Source organism: Melozone crissalis, unplaced genomic scaffold, assembly GCF_028551555.1.
Source record: "Melozone crissalis strain CALT ecotype California unplaced genomic scaffold, PUWL_Pcris_2 ptg000023l_1, whole genome shotgun sequence".
Lineage (NCBI taxonomy): Eukaryota > Metazoa > Chordata > Aves > Passeriformes > Passerellidae > Melozone > Melozone crissalis.
In genome coordinates, this window is record NW_026535801.1 from 30,458,856 (window position 1) to 30,473,011 (window position 14,156).

General features: G+C 42.5%; 1 protein-coding gene across 1 annotated transcript in view; it reads right to left on the minus strand.

Moving 5' to 3' along the window:
* SEMA5B (semaphorin 5B) overlaps positions 1 to 14,156 on the minus strand; it is a 201,912-nt gene that overhangs the window by 7,672 nt on the left and 180,084 nt on the right. The window contains exons 21-23 of the mRNA XM_054278238.1: positions 13,566 to 13,715; positions 12,618 to 12,662; positions 9,315 to 9,520 (exon numbers count right to left, since the gene is read on the minus strand). Coding sequence (XP_054134213.1) covers positions 9,315 to 9,520; positions 12,618 to 12,662; positions 13,566 to 13,715 — 401 coding nt within the window. The remainder of the gene's footprint in view (positions 1 to 9,314; positions 9,521 to 12,617; positions 12,663 to 13,565; positions 13,716 to 14,156) is intronic.

Below are 14,156 nucleotides of genomic sequence, written 5' to 3' on the forward strand. Positions count from 1 at the left end.
GCTGATGCACAGGATATAGCAGACATGATGTCAGCTGTGTGGGAAGGTGCAAACTGTCTCCTCATTGCACTCCTTGCCTTGGTGAATGCTCTTCCTGGGTGCCCCACGCACACAGAGTGTTACTAGAGAGGTTCAGCATGCTCCAGTACTCAGACAAATTCACCAGGCATAACCATGGCCCTTTAAAACTGACATTAATCACTCTGGGTGCAGGTTTGGAGCAGTGGGCTGTACTGGGCTCCAGCTGATGGCAACTAGTCTGGGGCTGTCTGGGGGCACAGCTCCCACTGCCCTGCTGCTCTCATACTGGAGCAAGCAGCCTTGAGCCTCAGAGCTGGTGAATTACCAGCACAAGTCATGCAGCCTCGTGCCAGCCCACAGTGCTGCATTTAGACTGAGAATTGCAAAGGTGTAACTGCCGTGGTGAAAAAAGAAGTAATAAAAATAAAAGTAAAAACTGGGCCCAATTTGCCATCTGCTAACTCCATTCAGTCTCTTATAGTCTTACTGCTTTCCAAATTCTCCCACCCTCTAAATAGCTGCTTCTTGATTATTTTCCTCAGGATTGCTTTATTTTCTCCCCATGTTGCCTCTCACCTTGTTATTTCCTCTGTAACCTCCTCAGGTCATTTTCCATTAGTCCTATACCAGTGGCTGTTTTTTTGACACACCTCCCAGTTTAATATCTACTGCTCATTTAATTAACACACTGACTGCACTCTCTCCAAGGTCATTAATGAAGATATTAAATAAAGCCAAACCTTGCATTACTGCTTGCAGCGTCCCAAACAACTCCTCCCCATAGCCCTGTTTGTTCCCGTCAACAATTGCCCAATGTTCACAGTCCATTAGCCAGGTTTCAATCTCTACAGCAGCCTTCCTGTCCAAGCCAATTTCTATTTACACATCACAAGATTGTTTAAGACACCAATACCACCCTCTTTGCTTTAGATGTATGGACGAGTGAAGCTACATTTTTAACCAGCTGAGAATCTGCAGCTCTAACTCTGTGCAAAAAGTGATTATGTTTGATTTCTCCCTGCTCAGCATTAGGTCTTGGCTCAGCTGTCAGCTCAGCTGAACCACCTTTCATTTCATCAGGGTATGTGATATGTTGCCTCTCAAATATTAATTCAGATCTTCCTGCATATTAATACTGACACAGATTTGTTTCAATGAGTTTCCACTGCTGTAAGTGAAAGCACAGTTGAGTCGATCCCATTTGTTTCTCCTGGTTTCACTCTCTAGTATAGCCCTGGCTGCCAAATTTTACAGACAGAACAGGATTTAACACCCCATTGATGTGCTTGGTTGAATGGGGAAGGCCTGGGCTTCTTCTAGAGATTGTGGGCCCATATGCTCACAGATGCTCTGTCTGATCCCCAAATCCAACTGACATTTCCCACACAGACTTACTCATGCTACTTGTGGGACTTTAGTGCATTGCACTTCTGTAGCTTAACAGTGACTCAATTAGCAGGGCAGAAATGAGCCTGCTTTCTCACTAACACTTTTGTATTACCTTTGCAATTCATGGCACTGGGGGTTTGCCTAAGGTCCCTGATATTTATAAAGGTAATTGGAGTTGTTCATTAGCTGGTTCTCAGAGACTCTGGGATAGAGTCCATCTAGATTCCTTCACCCACAGATTTTCAGTTCTTTCCTTTATTCACATGCTTTGTGCCAAATCTCAGGACAATATCAGAGCTGACTCAATGAGGATTCCCCCAGCTCTATGGGAGTGCAGGCAGAGTTACTCCTGCTTCCCCTAGGCCAAACCTCTCGTGAATATATAAATGATGCACCAGGGAAAGTGGCTGTGGCTGTAGTGTTTCCCCAGGCTGTGCAGCTCATGCTGTGGCAGCAGCCAATGCATCCTGAGTAGCCCTGAGCTCTCAATGATTCTTCAGGACTGTGCAGTCATGGTCAAGAAAAAAAAAAAAAGCTCAAGTATTTCATCAGTTCTCACTCAAGAGCTGCCAAACACTCTGGAAACTGAGCTCTAGTCCTGAATACTGACACAGCTATCTTTATTTTGTATGCATGTAGCTCAATTTCTTTATAACTCTACTTAAGAATCCATTAATTGCAAGTGGAACTGTTTAAGAAGAATAGCAAGGCAGATCATCTCCAAGTGTAGCACAAAGGTTATATGTTTTCTGATATTTATTGTTTGTCTAATATTATCTTCTCCCTTTTCTCTAGCTCCCTGCCTCTTTCATGGCTCCCTTTAAAGTCTTCTGCAAACATATAATTAATTCCTCCTGCACATCTTGGTGGCACTGAGGATTTCCTGGTTCAGCTAATACACATAACACTTCTAGCCAGAGCTTTGAGGCAACCAAGAGGAGAGAATCACCCCAAGTACCTGGACCAAGGGAGAACCTTTAACTTCTAGCAAATGAGGAAAGGGTATATTTGAAATATTCCACTGCTGACCAGTAGAGGGAAGTCATGTAAGTAAGCAGCAGCAAGTCCAGTGCAATTTTGTTATGCCCATTCCTGTAGTTCTTCAATTAATTATTCTTCCAGCACAGCTGGGTGGGTGCAGGCTTGTGCATGTCAACCTCAGAGAAATTAGGAAAGGGGGAAATTGCAAGAAAAAGGTAATATCAGTCATTAGATCAATTAGTGTAGCCGAAAAATCAGATAAGCTTTAGAACACATTTGTCTGTCTTCAGTTCTGAAACAGCAGCTCACATGTTCAAAAACCTGCCAGATTTTCCAGCTACACTCATTGATCTAATTAAAAACAAACCAAAACTTGTCTGCCTACAAACAGATTATCACAGCTGCAGTAATATTTCTCCAAAGAAGGGCTCATGTGAGCATCCATGATGATCTAGCTTGTGAGAAGGCAGAGCATGGACCATATCCCTAACCTGGCCGTAGAGGAGATGTGCCTGGTTGTAAAGGGGGAGCAGAGAAGGCTGAGTTAATAAACAGAAAAACGTGACAGGATACTATGAAGCATCTACCCACAGTGTCAAAACTTCTTAACATGGTTTAAAAACAAAAAGTCATCTTAAAAGCCAGACTCTCTTAAAAATGGTAGGGAAAAGGGAACAGTGAGGATTCCCACCCTACAGGGAGCAGCAACACCCTGTGAAGCAGCAAGGGTTTGCATGAAAAACAGATGGAGCAGGGACTCAATTCCCATCGGGGGACTGCTGCGAGCAGCTGCTTAGTATCCCAGAGGGAGCAGGAGCAAGGTAACACTCCGATGTGAACTGGCGCTCTCCCCTACTCTTAAATACTTTATCTGCGCGAGTGCGCTATCTGTGAGTCACACACAGCACCCGCTGAGCCCCTGCTGCCAGGGGCTGGGGACAGCACCGGGAGAGGCACATCCCTGCCTGGGCACAATCACCAGGACAGCCACACCTCCAGGCATGCTTGACTGCTCAATTTGACTCGAGCCAATGATATAAAGGGAGAAAAGACACTAATAGATTTTGACTGAGACGCACCACTTAATCCTTTTTTCCCCATCAGTAAGCTCTCTTGCTTTCCCTTCATAGTAGGCATTATGCAAATCGAGTCCCCTGAAGTGATATTTGCAACTGCAGGATCATACAAGAAAGGGCACAATGCTTCTTTGCCAATCCAACCCCCTGCCCCTACTATTCTATTTCAAATAATACTATACTCATGGTAAGTACTAAAAATATGTACTCTACCATTCAAGCACTTAATGTTCTTAAATGCCACTTTGTTCAAGGGAAATGGCCTTTGTTAAACATGCAATTCACTGGGAACAGAATTTATATTTCAATCTGATTTACTATATCTATACATATATATATGGCTTTTTCCCCCCAGCTGATTACATCAGCTAACACCATGCAGCTAAAGCAAATACTTCAGGGACACTGTTGATAACTTCTTGAGAACACTGGGTATCATCAGCTACTGCTTTATATGTGAACATTACAACCACTTCCTGGGGCTTGAACGATGCCGTGAAAGGGTCATTGGGAAAAGAAAAAAGCTTATATCACAGTGCTATCAATGTATGTGCTGCGATCACCAAAAATAAATGGGTTGGCCAATTTTAGTTGCAGTAACAACACATCAAATTAACTGCAGGACACTGAAACAAAGTTTTCCATGGAGAAGCAAACATTCTCAAAGACCAAGGCTGACTTTGACAAACATTCCTCTAGGGCACTTGACAACAGTTTAAATAGCTTTAACTTAAACCACTGGCTGCCTCCTCTCTATAAAAAGGTGTGATTTTCAGAAGCAATGAAAATGACCATCACCACAAGAGAGACATTTAAAATCCATACAGAGATTCACTTTCCTATACCCTAAGCACTACTATTTTTTTCACAGAATAAAATTGCAGACTATTCTGAACTGGAAGGGACCCACAAGGATCATCCTGTCCATCTCTCAAGAGAATGGCCCACACAAAATAACCTTGGCATAATAAGCACCATGCTCAAACCAACTAACTAATCTTTTTGCTAATTTTTGCAAGGTTGAAAGCCACAGCAAGCACACAGTGTGTTATTCTATTCAGAAGGATTCATCTTCCAAAGACAGAATTGGTTTCTGTGTCTCAGCTCCCCTTGTTAGTATTTTATTGCCATGAATTATTTGGGATTAGTAATGAAGTGTGGATCACAGGGCCCGGAGTCCTTCACAGGGGGCGTCTGCTCTGCATTCTGTCATTTGTTTCCCAACAGCATTGTTCTCACTTCATTAGGAAATATTCATTGCAGCTTCTAATTTATACAGTCCAAGTGATCTACTGATTATTCCCCCCATTTTCTGGTAACTGCATCTATATTTGCTGTACAGTTTTAGGCAAGTGCAGGACTCACAGTTCTACTAAAGTTAATGTGTATTGTTCTAATGTCCTAGAAAAGTCAGATATCAAACAATACATCAAACACTTAGTTTCCCTCTTTCATTGCCATATCCTGCAATCTCACCTCATCTTTTCCCACACTAAATTTAATCCTTGACATAAATGACTGTTTTGCTTCAGTGTTTGGCCCTAAGTTCCTACAGCAGCAGTGCTGATGCCAGAGAAGGTGCAATGCTCAGGTGCTTCCTCAGTTTATTTGAGACATCAGCACAGAGAGTTTTACTGCATGACTCATGACTAAAGCTGTGTGGAAGGAAGGAAGGACAGAGGGAGGTCTGTCCAGCACAATCACAAAGAAAATCTGCAGAGTCATCATCAAAACCATCCTGCAACTTATGTTTCTCACTGATCCCATCTGGCCAGATCCAAAGGCCATTGGATTTTGGATTTGGCCCAATATGCAGACGCCTTTGTCCAAATCCCTTGTAGAATAAAATGTTGGCTCTCTTTATTGGCAGAGGATTTAGCAATAGGAAGAAGTTCAGTCCAAACCCTTTCTCCATGTGTGGCTGTTCCAAGAGATCCTAATTCACAAGGGCTCAATCTTGACCCTACATCCTCCTGCTTCTACTGCAGGATCATCTGGCTTTCCATCAGCACAGCTGTGCTAAGTAACTCACACAAGGCATGGAGCAGCTGAAGCAAGATGTTAAATAGAAGATCTCCTCACTGCTTTGATAGTCAGTTATTATTTAATTGGCGTGGCAGTACTGGGAAGGTTGTAGGTGGTTCTGTAACCCGTCATGCCAAAACGTGAAGAGCAGATAATTTTTATTTCATTATGCTTTTGTTCTGCACAGTCTTCAATATTGTCAGAGTGTTGTTTGAACTTCAACCAATTAATGAAACATGAACTGCTTATTAGGTGACCCAAAAGGTCTCTCCCCTACGATCTGTGAATACCAAATCAAAATCAACGTGTTGCTGGTAAATGCATATGCATGAAATCTTTCAAGGCATCCTGGCTAAAATAGCTAATAATAAACCTCACATCATTCTTGAGAAAGCAGAACAGGAAGGGAAAAGGAGCCAACAAAAATAAAACATGCTTCTGCAAAACACTGCCTATGCAAGTTAGCATCAGCTACATGATCAATAGGTCACCCATTATGTATGGTATTTACATCTGATCTGCATTACTGCACTGCTGTGCTGGAATGGCCAACAAGGCTCATATCAGCTAGCACTTCCTTCATTAAAATCTGCCTTCATATAAAATTTACCTTGATTTATGAGTTTGCATTCAGTGCTGTACATTTCAATGTAACACTGCCAAACTTTCTACAGTGTTCACCTGCTGGTTGTAGAGCAGAGATATTTCAAGATGAAAACAAACTAAAGATGGTTGCAGAAGGCTTGTTATTATCAAAGAATGGAAAATAATAAACTTGTGCATATGGCCAGACTTCTGCTACCATAATGTCGCTATGTATTATCATTTTTTGTTACTGAAAAGTAGTCTACACACCCTCTATTTCCTTAATCCTGAATTTAATAACTCTTTCACACAGATACACACACATACAATTATTCTTTTGCTTTCATTAAAAAATGTTGAGGGTGGTTTCCTTTGTATCTGCTGAAGAGAAACTTATTTGGGTTTAGAATCTGGAACCTCAGGTCCTTCCACTTTCTTTCAAATGTACACATTTCAAATTCAGATAGGCCCACATCCAAGCTCAGTCCAGCTGTCATTATCAGGAAGGTGAATTTTAGCTTCTCCATCATTTTAATGTTAATTCTGTGGCATCACAATAAAACTACACATGCTCCTTGAAGGCATGAAAAATCTCCCTCCTAACCCTTAAAAAAAATCTGTCAGTTATTCCTAAATATAAACCTGGCTAATAACAAGTTCCATAAGTAATTACACAGCACAGAGCACACAGAGCCTTTCCTTTTACTTCATTAATGCTATATGCTTCAAGGGAACACAGGAGTGGCAGATTTGTACTATGAAATGAGGAATTTTCAGCCAAGAGCTTAGGAAAGGAGGGGCAATAGAGAAGGTGAGCAGAAGGAAATACTCAACAGGAATGGAGAAAAAGAGGCTTCACTTGACAAATAGATTTTACCCTTTCTGTAAATCTCTTTGCCTCATTCACCACTCTGAAGTGTATGACTTCGAGTTCTTCTCAGCAAGTAGCCCCTCGCTCCTAAACATTTAACTTTGGTCTGTCCAATGACTGCAGATTTATGCACTTGAACTCTTTCACTTCCTAACATTCTGTAAATAAGCCCCATCTGGTCTATCTCTCCTTGTGTCCAAGTCCCTTCTCTCCGAATGTAAGTCATACAGTCTCAGCTAGCTAATGCCTCCCTTTAAATAAACCAGACTTTTCAAACCTTGATCTAATGCCCAAGCTCTTTATGTCCCTCGAAAGAAGGCTCTAACAGCTGCTCACTGTTACTATACACTAGATCAAGTATTCAGAGATGGATCTATCAAAGAGGTCAACTCCCTCCTGACACCACATTAACTAATCTGCTGCTATTTTAAACTTTGCTTAGCTTTGTTATTACTTCTACTTCACTGCACCACTTGACATAGACATCGTGCATTTCATAACCCATTTACCCAATTGATCAAGATCGTTCTGTGAACAACCTCATCCTTCTAAATTTTAACCATTCTGCCTATTTTAGCATCATCTGATAACACATGATAGCACAGTATAAATCATGCAGAAAACGTTAACATAAATCCAGCCCTCTAACTACCTGCTTTTGGCCACAAAACCAGATTTGTGTCTTTTCTTTATTGTTTGCTATATAAGAAACAAGGGAATACTCTTGCTCATTTTTTAATTTCTGCAAGCCTTTTTAATCTGGGTCTTCCTATTGACTTTGCCACAACAGGTCCCTTAACTGAAAGGATTACTTGGAAGTTTGATGCTTCCAAGATCAAGTCCCTGTTCTTTACCTGTCTTAATAATTTATTACTGAACCTGTATATGCAGAGTGTCTAGAATAATGCATCCCGTGAAACTTTGTTAAAAGTCTCTGAAAATCCCGATATGTCTGCTGCTTCCCTCCTATCTAGATCAATATTTATTTAATTTAAAAAAGGAATCCAATTTGCTTGACATGATTTACTTTCCACAAATCTATGCTGACTTGCATTATGATGCTGGACTCTTATTAAACTGTATGCAACTGTAGCCTTAAGCTTGCTAGCAAATGTGGTTTTGAGACTGCATTTATAGGCAGCAGTATCCTCTGAGAGGCTGCAATGCCCAACAAGGATTTCACCACATTCTTATTACCACACTGGTCAGTTATTTTCCAGCTCAAACTGTTTTCCTTTAAAACAGCAAAACAACACTGACTCTTCTCAAATTATTTGATGCAAGCTCTTATTTCTGATATGCATTCACACTGCAAATCATAGCCATGTATCAGGAGTCTCACTGTGCCCAGCGTTACACAATTCCTACTTAGAAAGAGTCCTCAACACCCAGGGAGTTTAGACTGTGGCAACAGTCCCACCACTGATCTTATTGTTGGGTCTCAGCGAGAAGCCAGGCCGGACCAGCAGAGGCAGCCAATCAAAATGTCAGCAGCACGTAGCTGTACGAAGGAACAAGCAGCTGCAGGGCTTCCTTCTGGCTTGTGTTCCTGTCCCAAATCATGCTCCACACTGTTCAAGTGACCCTAGGCAGGCTGGTCCTCCTGTGGTGACATGAAGCCCCTCCACCCTTGCCACTGCTCACTGCTCTGATCCCACGCTCCACCAGGAGGCTGATGCTCAAATGCAGTCTCAGGGTATTGTCTGCAGCAGCCTGGGTCCTATCTGCTCTGATAATGGGCCATGCTCACTTTAGCAAGCCGACATGCCAACAACACATGCCACTTCAGCACTCATCTCCTACGGGCTTCAGCTCCCCACTCTGCTACTGTCACTGAATTCTGCACAGCTGCCTGGGGTAAGTTTCTGTCCAGTACTGAGAGAGGGGGGCAAAACCCTCTCTGCTTTCTCATTCACTCCAATTTGGCAGTCACCAAAGAATTTCCAAAATCTCATCCTACCAATGCACATTTTCCCAGCTATTTGTGCAATGAAGTTTCCATTTTTATTCTTCCTCCCCTCCATTTCCTCTTACCATGCACTAACAATGCACTGAACTGAGCTCTTACTGATTTTTTTAGAGGACAATTTGTATACATTCAATAGTCAGAATGGGCTGGAGTATCTTGGTATGTACTTGCCAGACTGGCATTCATCAGGACTGTGAAACAGAACAAAATCCCACTGCAGTAATGAGGCTTTTTAACCCCTTTGTGACAGCACAGCTAAATGCCCTTTCAACCCCATGTATAATGCCATCAGCTGGGCACAGAAACACAGACCTGCCCAGTTCCAAACATGACATGAATACAGAATTTATTTAGGCAGTATCAAGCTGTTTGTGGTATTTCTCCTCAAGTACCCTACCTTGAACTCCATAGGGGTGTACTTCTCATTCTTGGGGGTTGTGTTGCCCTTGTAATGGAGATGGTTGGGAGTGGTTGGGTGGATAACAGTGGACTCCTGGGACTGCCTCTGGCAGCGCTGGCAATACACGTAAATCACAAACGTTAACAGGCTGGAGCCAAAGAAACAGGAGACCCCAGTGGCAATCAGATGGATGAGACTAAAACCTGCAAGGGAAATGACAAGAGATGCTATTTTTAAAGAACAGCCCTTTTCCCTCCCCTGACAAGACCACAGGTGCAAATCAGAGCAGTGACATCTCGGGATCAACATTAATAAGCTGTTGAAGCCAGACTCTTACATTCTAACATAAACTGACATAATCTCCCTGCAAATCGGTCTCCCCACTGCAGCTCTGCCTTGTGCAGTTTAACAGGTTCATGCATTGTTTTCTCAAAGCTCCCTCCCTGTCTCTCCTCTCTCCCCTCTATTGATATTGAAACTAAACATTATGTTAAGCTGACAGCTAAAGAAATGAGCCATACAAACAATGCACATTAATGGATTCCAAAGCATGTGCGTGTCATGGAAATAAGGGGATAAAAATGCTCAGTGTTTCTCTGAAGGGGAAGGAAGGGAGGGAAAAGCACTTTTTGTCGGCTGCCCAAAATGCCTATGGGACTGTGTGTGGGGTGGGGGAGATACACATTCCTCCCCCTTGTAATCCAAGTGTGCTCAGCATTCTTGCTTATTCATAGGATGGCATTGCCTTGGTTGGTCTGCACTACCTATGCAGTGTATTTGTGGGGCTAACAGTGAAATAGGGGTCCTCCGGAGGACAGGAAAGATAAAGTGCACAAAGGAAAGGAGAACAGTGCTTGAAAAACACTTCTTTGTTGGCTTTCTCAGCAAATTGCAGAGATAGGAAATCAGTTGCAGGCAGGTGTGGGCTATAAAAGCCTCCTGCAGAGATCTGTCCATGTGGGATTGCACCAGCACCCTTCAAGGCCAGCACTGAGCTCTGGAAGGAGCAGTAGCTGGGCATCCCACACACTGGCAAGCACCTAACTCACAGCTCTGACTGGTGGGGGAAGGCAAAGTCAAACAGCACTCTCATTCGTCCCTCACCTCCCTGAGTCTCACACCCCACAGTAACACACACCACCACCAGATCTCCTCTGACAACAGAACCAGCAGTAGAGACCATTAGAGCCACCAAGTTATCAAAGCAACCAGGGCCATTATGGGATGGCAAAACTTTATGACCCTGTTGTATCTTGCTGTGTGCACGGGGGACTAAACAGAAAGGGATCAGCTATTTGATTCCAAATGCTTTTCCTCTGCCTTTGCTCTGCCATCTTTCAAAGAGGAATGACAGAGGCCCTAGAGCCCGAGGGGACCCCCTGACTGCTGGCCCCAGGGTCAGTCACATCGCCTCAGTGGCGACTGCAGCGGTAAATTTCCCTTAACACTTAAAAAGCCAATTCATTTGGACACACTGCTGTGTTGACTTGACTGTGTGCAGAGAAATGGGGCTGCTCAGAGAGTGGCTTTAAATGAGGCTCATTCTTACTCTGATCACGGTGTGCAGTTTTTTGGTGCCATCTTACATTTTAAGTGATATTCTTTTTAGATAGCAGATTCTGCCCATTAGTCACTGGCTCTCATCTAATCTCTAGCTAAAAAATATCCTTCTGATTTTAAAAAGAACAAAACCAGTAGAGTTCTACAGCAAAGTAATGCACTTCAATCATAATTACAGTAGGGACCATTCAGAATTTATTAAACTGATGACCTAGATTTATTTTTCAAACCACATTATAAAATTCCATTGCAAGATTACCATTTTCTATTGTTTTGGATGATGGTCCCAAAAAACCCAGCAGAAATACTATAATTTCCTACTAAATGTCTCTAGACTTTTTAAAACATAAATTTCCTTTCTAAAAACCTCTGCCTGTTTTGCATCACTCATGAGACCTAAAACATAGAATATGCAACTGTGTTCAGTAAAGCCACATGACATGCAGCCACATTCTCCTCCTGCCCTGATTTGCTTATATTGCAGTGAATGTTTCATTTCACTGCCACATTTGCAAGTCACAACATAAAGCTCTCTCCTATTTCACTCTCACCTTTGAAACACCCATCTGATTTTTCAAATTAGTTTTGGCTGTATCTTAGGGGGGGGAAAAAAAACCATATTATTTTGCGGTATGTGAGTCCCCAGGGGAAAGCTTTCTGGTTCATCACTTTGAAAATATAGATTTTCTGAGATGCACCAACAGAATTTCTATTGATTGGCTTCTTTGCCAAATATTGTAGAACACTACATTAATAAATAATATTAGCTATGGAAAAATGTAGATAGCAACAGCACAGTGGTGGTGCAAAAAGAGGGAAATGTGGGTACAGTGTATAACAGTAGAGTGCAAGTTATAGCAAAGGATCCTGGAATCAAAGCAGAACCATTGCACCCTCTGAGGGAGAAGGAGTGATGCAGGAAGCCAAATGTTACATTGCAGGAGCTGAAATCTTAATTGCATTGATTGCCCTCAGTTGCAAACTGAGAATCCACATTTCCATGCCACAGGTGGCATGCCTGTTTTTGCCATTATAGGGAGAAGAGATTTTGGCAGCCTGAAGATCATCTAGATTTCAGGAAAGCAGGGATGTGACGCAAGCAGGAATTGGCATGGCCATTAGTGTGAAACGAGCATTTTAAAACATTAAAGGAACCTGCCATTTTCTTCAGTCTGCATTTTTATCATAGGGGCTCCCAGGGGAGTGGAAAAGTGACACTAATGGCTGGACCTTTCCATGTTACATGCAGAAAGGAGACACAGTTTCTGTGAGAGGTGAGAACTTGAATGAAAGGAAGTGCTTGGAGGACAAGTATAAACCTCTAATCTCATCCTATATCAGCAAAGGATCTGTTTAAGAGACCCTGTTCACTGAAATCTTTATAGATTATTTAAAAACACCTGCCTCCAAACAGCTGGAGGCTTACAGTGGTGAATGGGGAATAACCCTTTCTTCCACCTGAACCATTTATCCTGGAGGTAGAGAGACACAAGGAATTGCTCTCTAGTAATTAATGACCCTCAGTGGCCAACCCAAACTTCCAAATAAATAAAAGTCTTGGACCTGACAAGTGGACATGAGATACATTCCTCCAGTCTGACTCAGACAGCAAGACTCCAGTGGAATTAAGGCTATCAGTGGGATATGAGCTGTATAGATTAATGGTTTGGTTGATACTGCACAGAGAAAAAAGAAGTCAGGTTAAGATAAAAATAAGATATATAGTTAGTGGTAACCTACCTCCACAGTTCGTGCTCTCATCGATGCTGGAGGCTGGCAGGATCACTAAACAAAGGAAAGAAGATTGGAGAAAGTTATCATTTTGCCATCTCTTTATTTCTTCAAGTAATTAAACCCTTTGTGTTTCAGACACAAGAAGGTGCTCATAGTTCTGCAGCAAGCTGAGAGTCTCTTTAAATTGAATTACAGGCTCATGGTTTGAAACACATGCAACGAAACCTCTCCAAAGATCTTATAATTCCAGTTCTGTTACTTGATCACTCTTTAGCTTCTTCAATTTAGGGAAAAGATGTTAGCTGAAAAGAACATGAAAAAGAATACCATTGCCTAGAGATGTCAGATTTTTAAGTCAGTGCAATGTAATCCAAAAAAAAGAACATGTGGAAAAGCATTATTCAGTTTAGACCCATATCAGATATTTGCCTGAGAGATTCAGTTTCCAGAAAGCACAGGGTGGAATATGCTGATGACCATCTGTCCATCAATAGTGTTGCTCTGTTAGACCCTGGATTAATCTCCCACCTTCATACCCCAATTTTCTGCATCTGCCTCACCTTAATTCTTATCTCTTTTGGGATGCTTTTTGGATACCTGAAATCAACGACCTTCTGTTGCCCATATGCATACTGAGAACAGAGACAATTTTTATAACCCAGCCTAAGACAAACCATACAAGTTTAAAAGCTTCAATTCAGGTGAAGCAACACTAGTTATTCGTTACGGATCAAGGTAATTCTGTTTAAAAGAAATGCTAAGCTGCTTAAGGGAAAGCCATTTATCCCATGCCTGCCATAAGGGAATTTATAATGTTTATCTATTTCCTTGTTTTTCTAGAAACATCCAAGCACCATTTTTAATAGAGAAAATCTCAGGCTAGTTTGACAGTCCAAGCACGAGCTGCTCTCCTGAACTGGCCCACCCTGTCCTCCTGGATGACCCGGTACATACCAGGAATTTCATTGTAGAGGCACTCCTGGTACTGAGTGCTGTTTCCGACGCACTGGGAGGAGTCGGGGCTGTGCACCTCGCAATAGCGGCTGCGGTACTGGATGCCCTCTTCATTGCACAGGCTCCACTCTGACCACTCCGACCAGCCACCTGAAATCCAGGGGCAGCAAAACACACACACAGCGTCACCAAGAAGGAAAAGGATGCTTTGTACATATCAGACTTCTCCCATGCTGAAGGATCCCAAATCCTGGCCTGGGCCTCTCTCACACATGTTTTTCATGTGTCCTTAGTGGATTTAATTTTCTCAGTGCAAGCATCGCACACTACTTGTCAGGTTGTAGTTCTCTTAATATGGACTAAACTAACCCTTGGTGGAGCACTGCACAGAACAAAGTTGTCTTAAAACCTCCTACATCAGCTCTCTGGTCAAAGACATACAAGGAGCAGGGTGGGGCAACGTTGCACCAAGACCTCCAAGCTTTGATGTGGCCTCCCAAAGACACCTCAAGCGGCCAGCACGAATTAGAGCATTCACAGAGTTTTGCTGAGGTTCCTAAGGACAGGATTGAGCCTGCACTGGATCAGAAA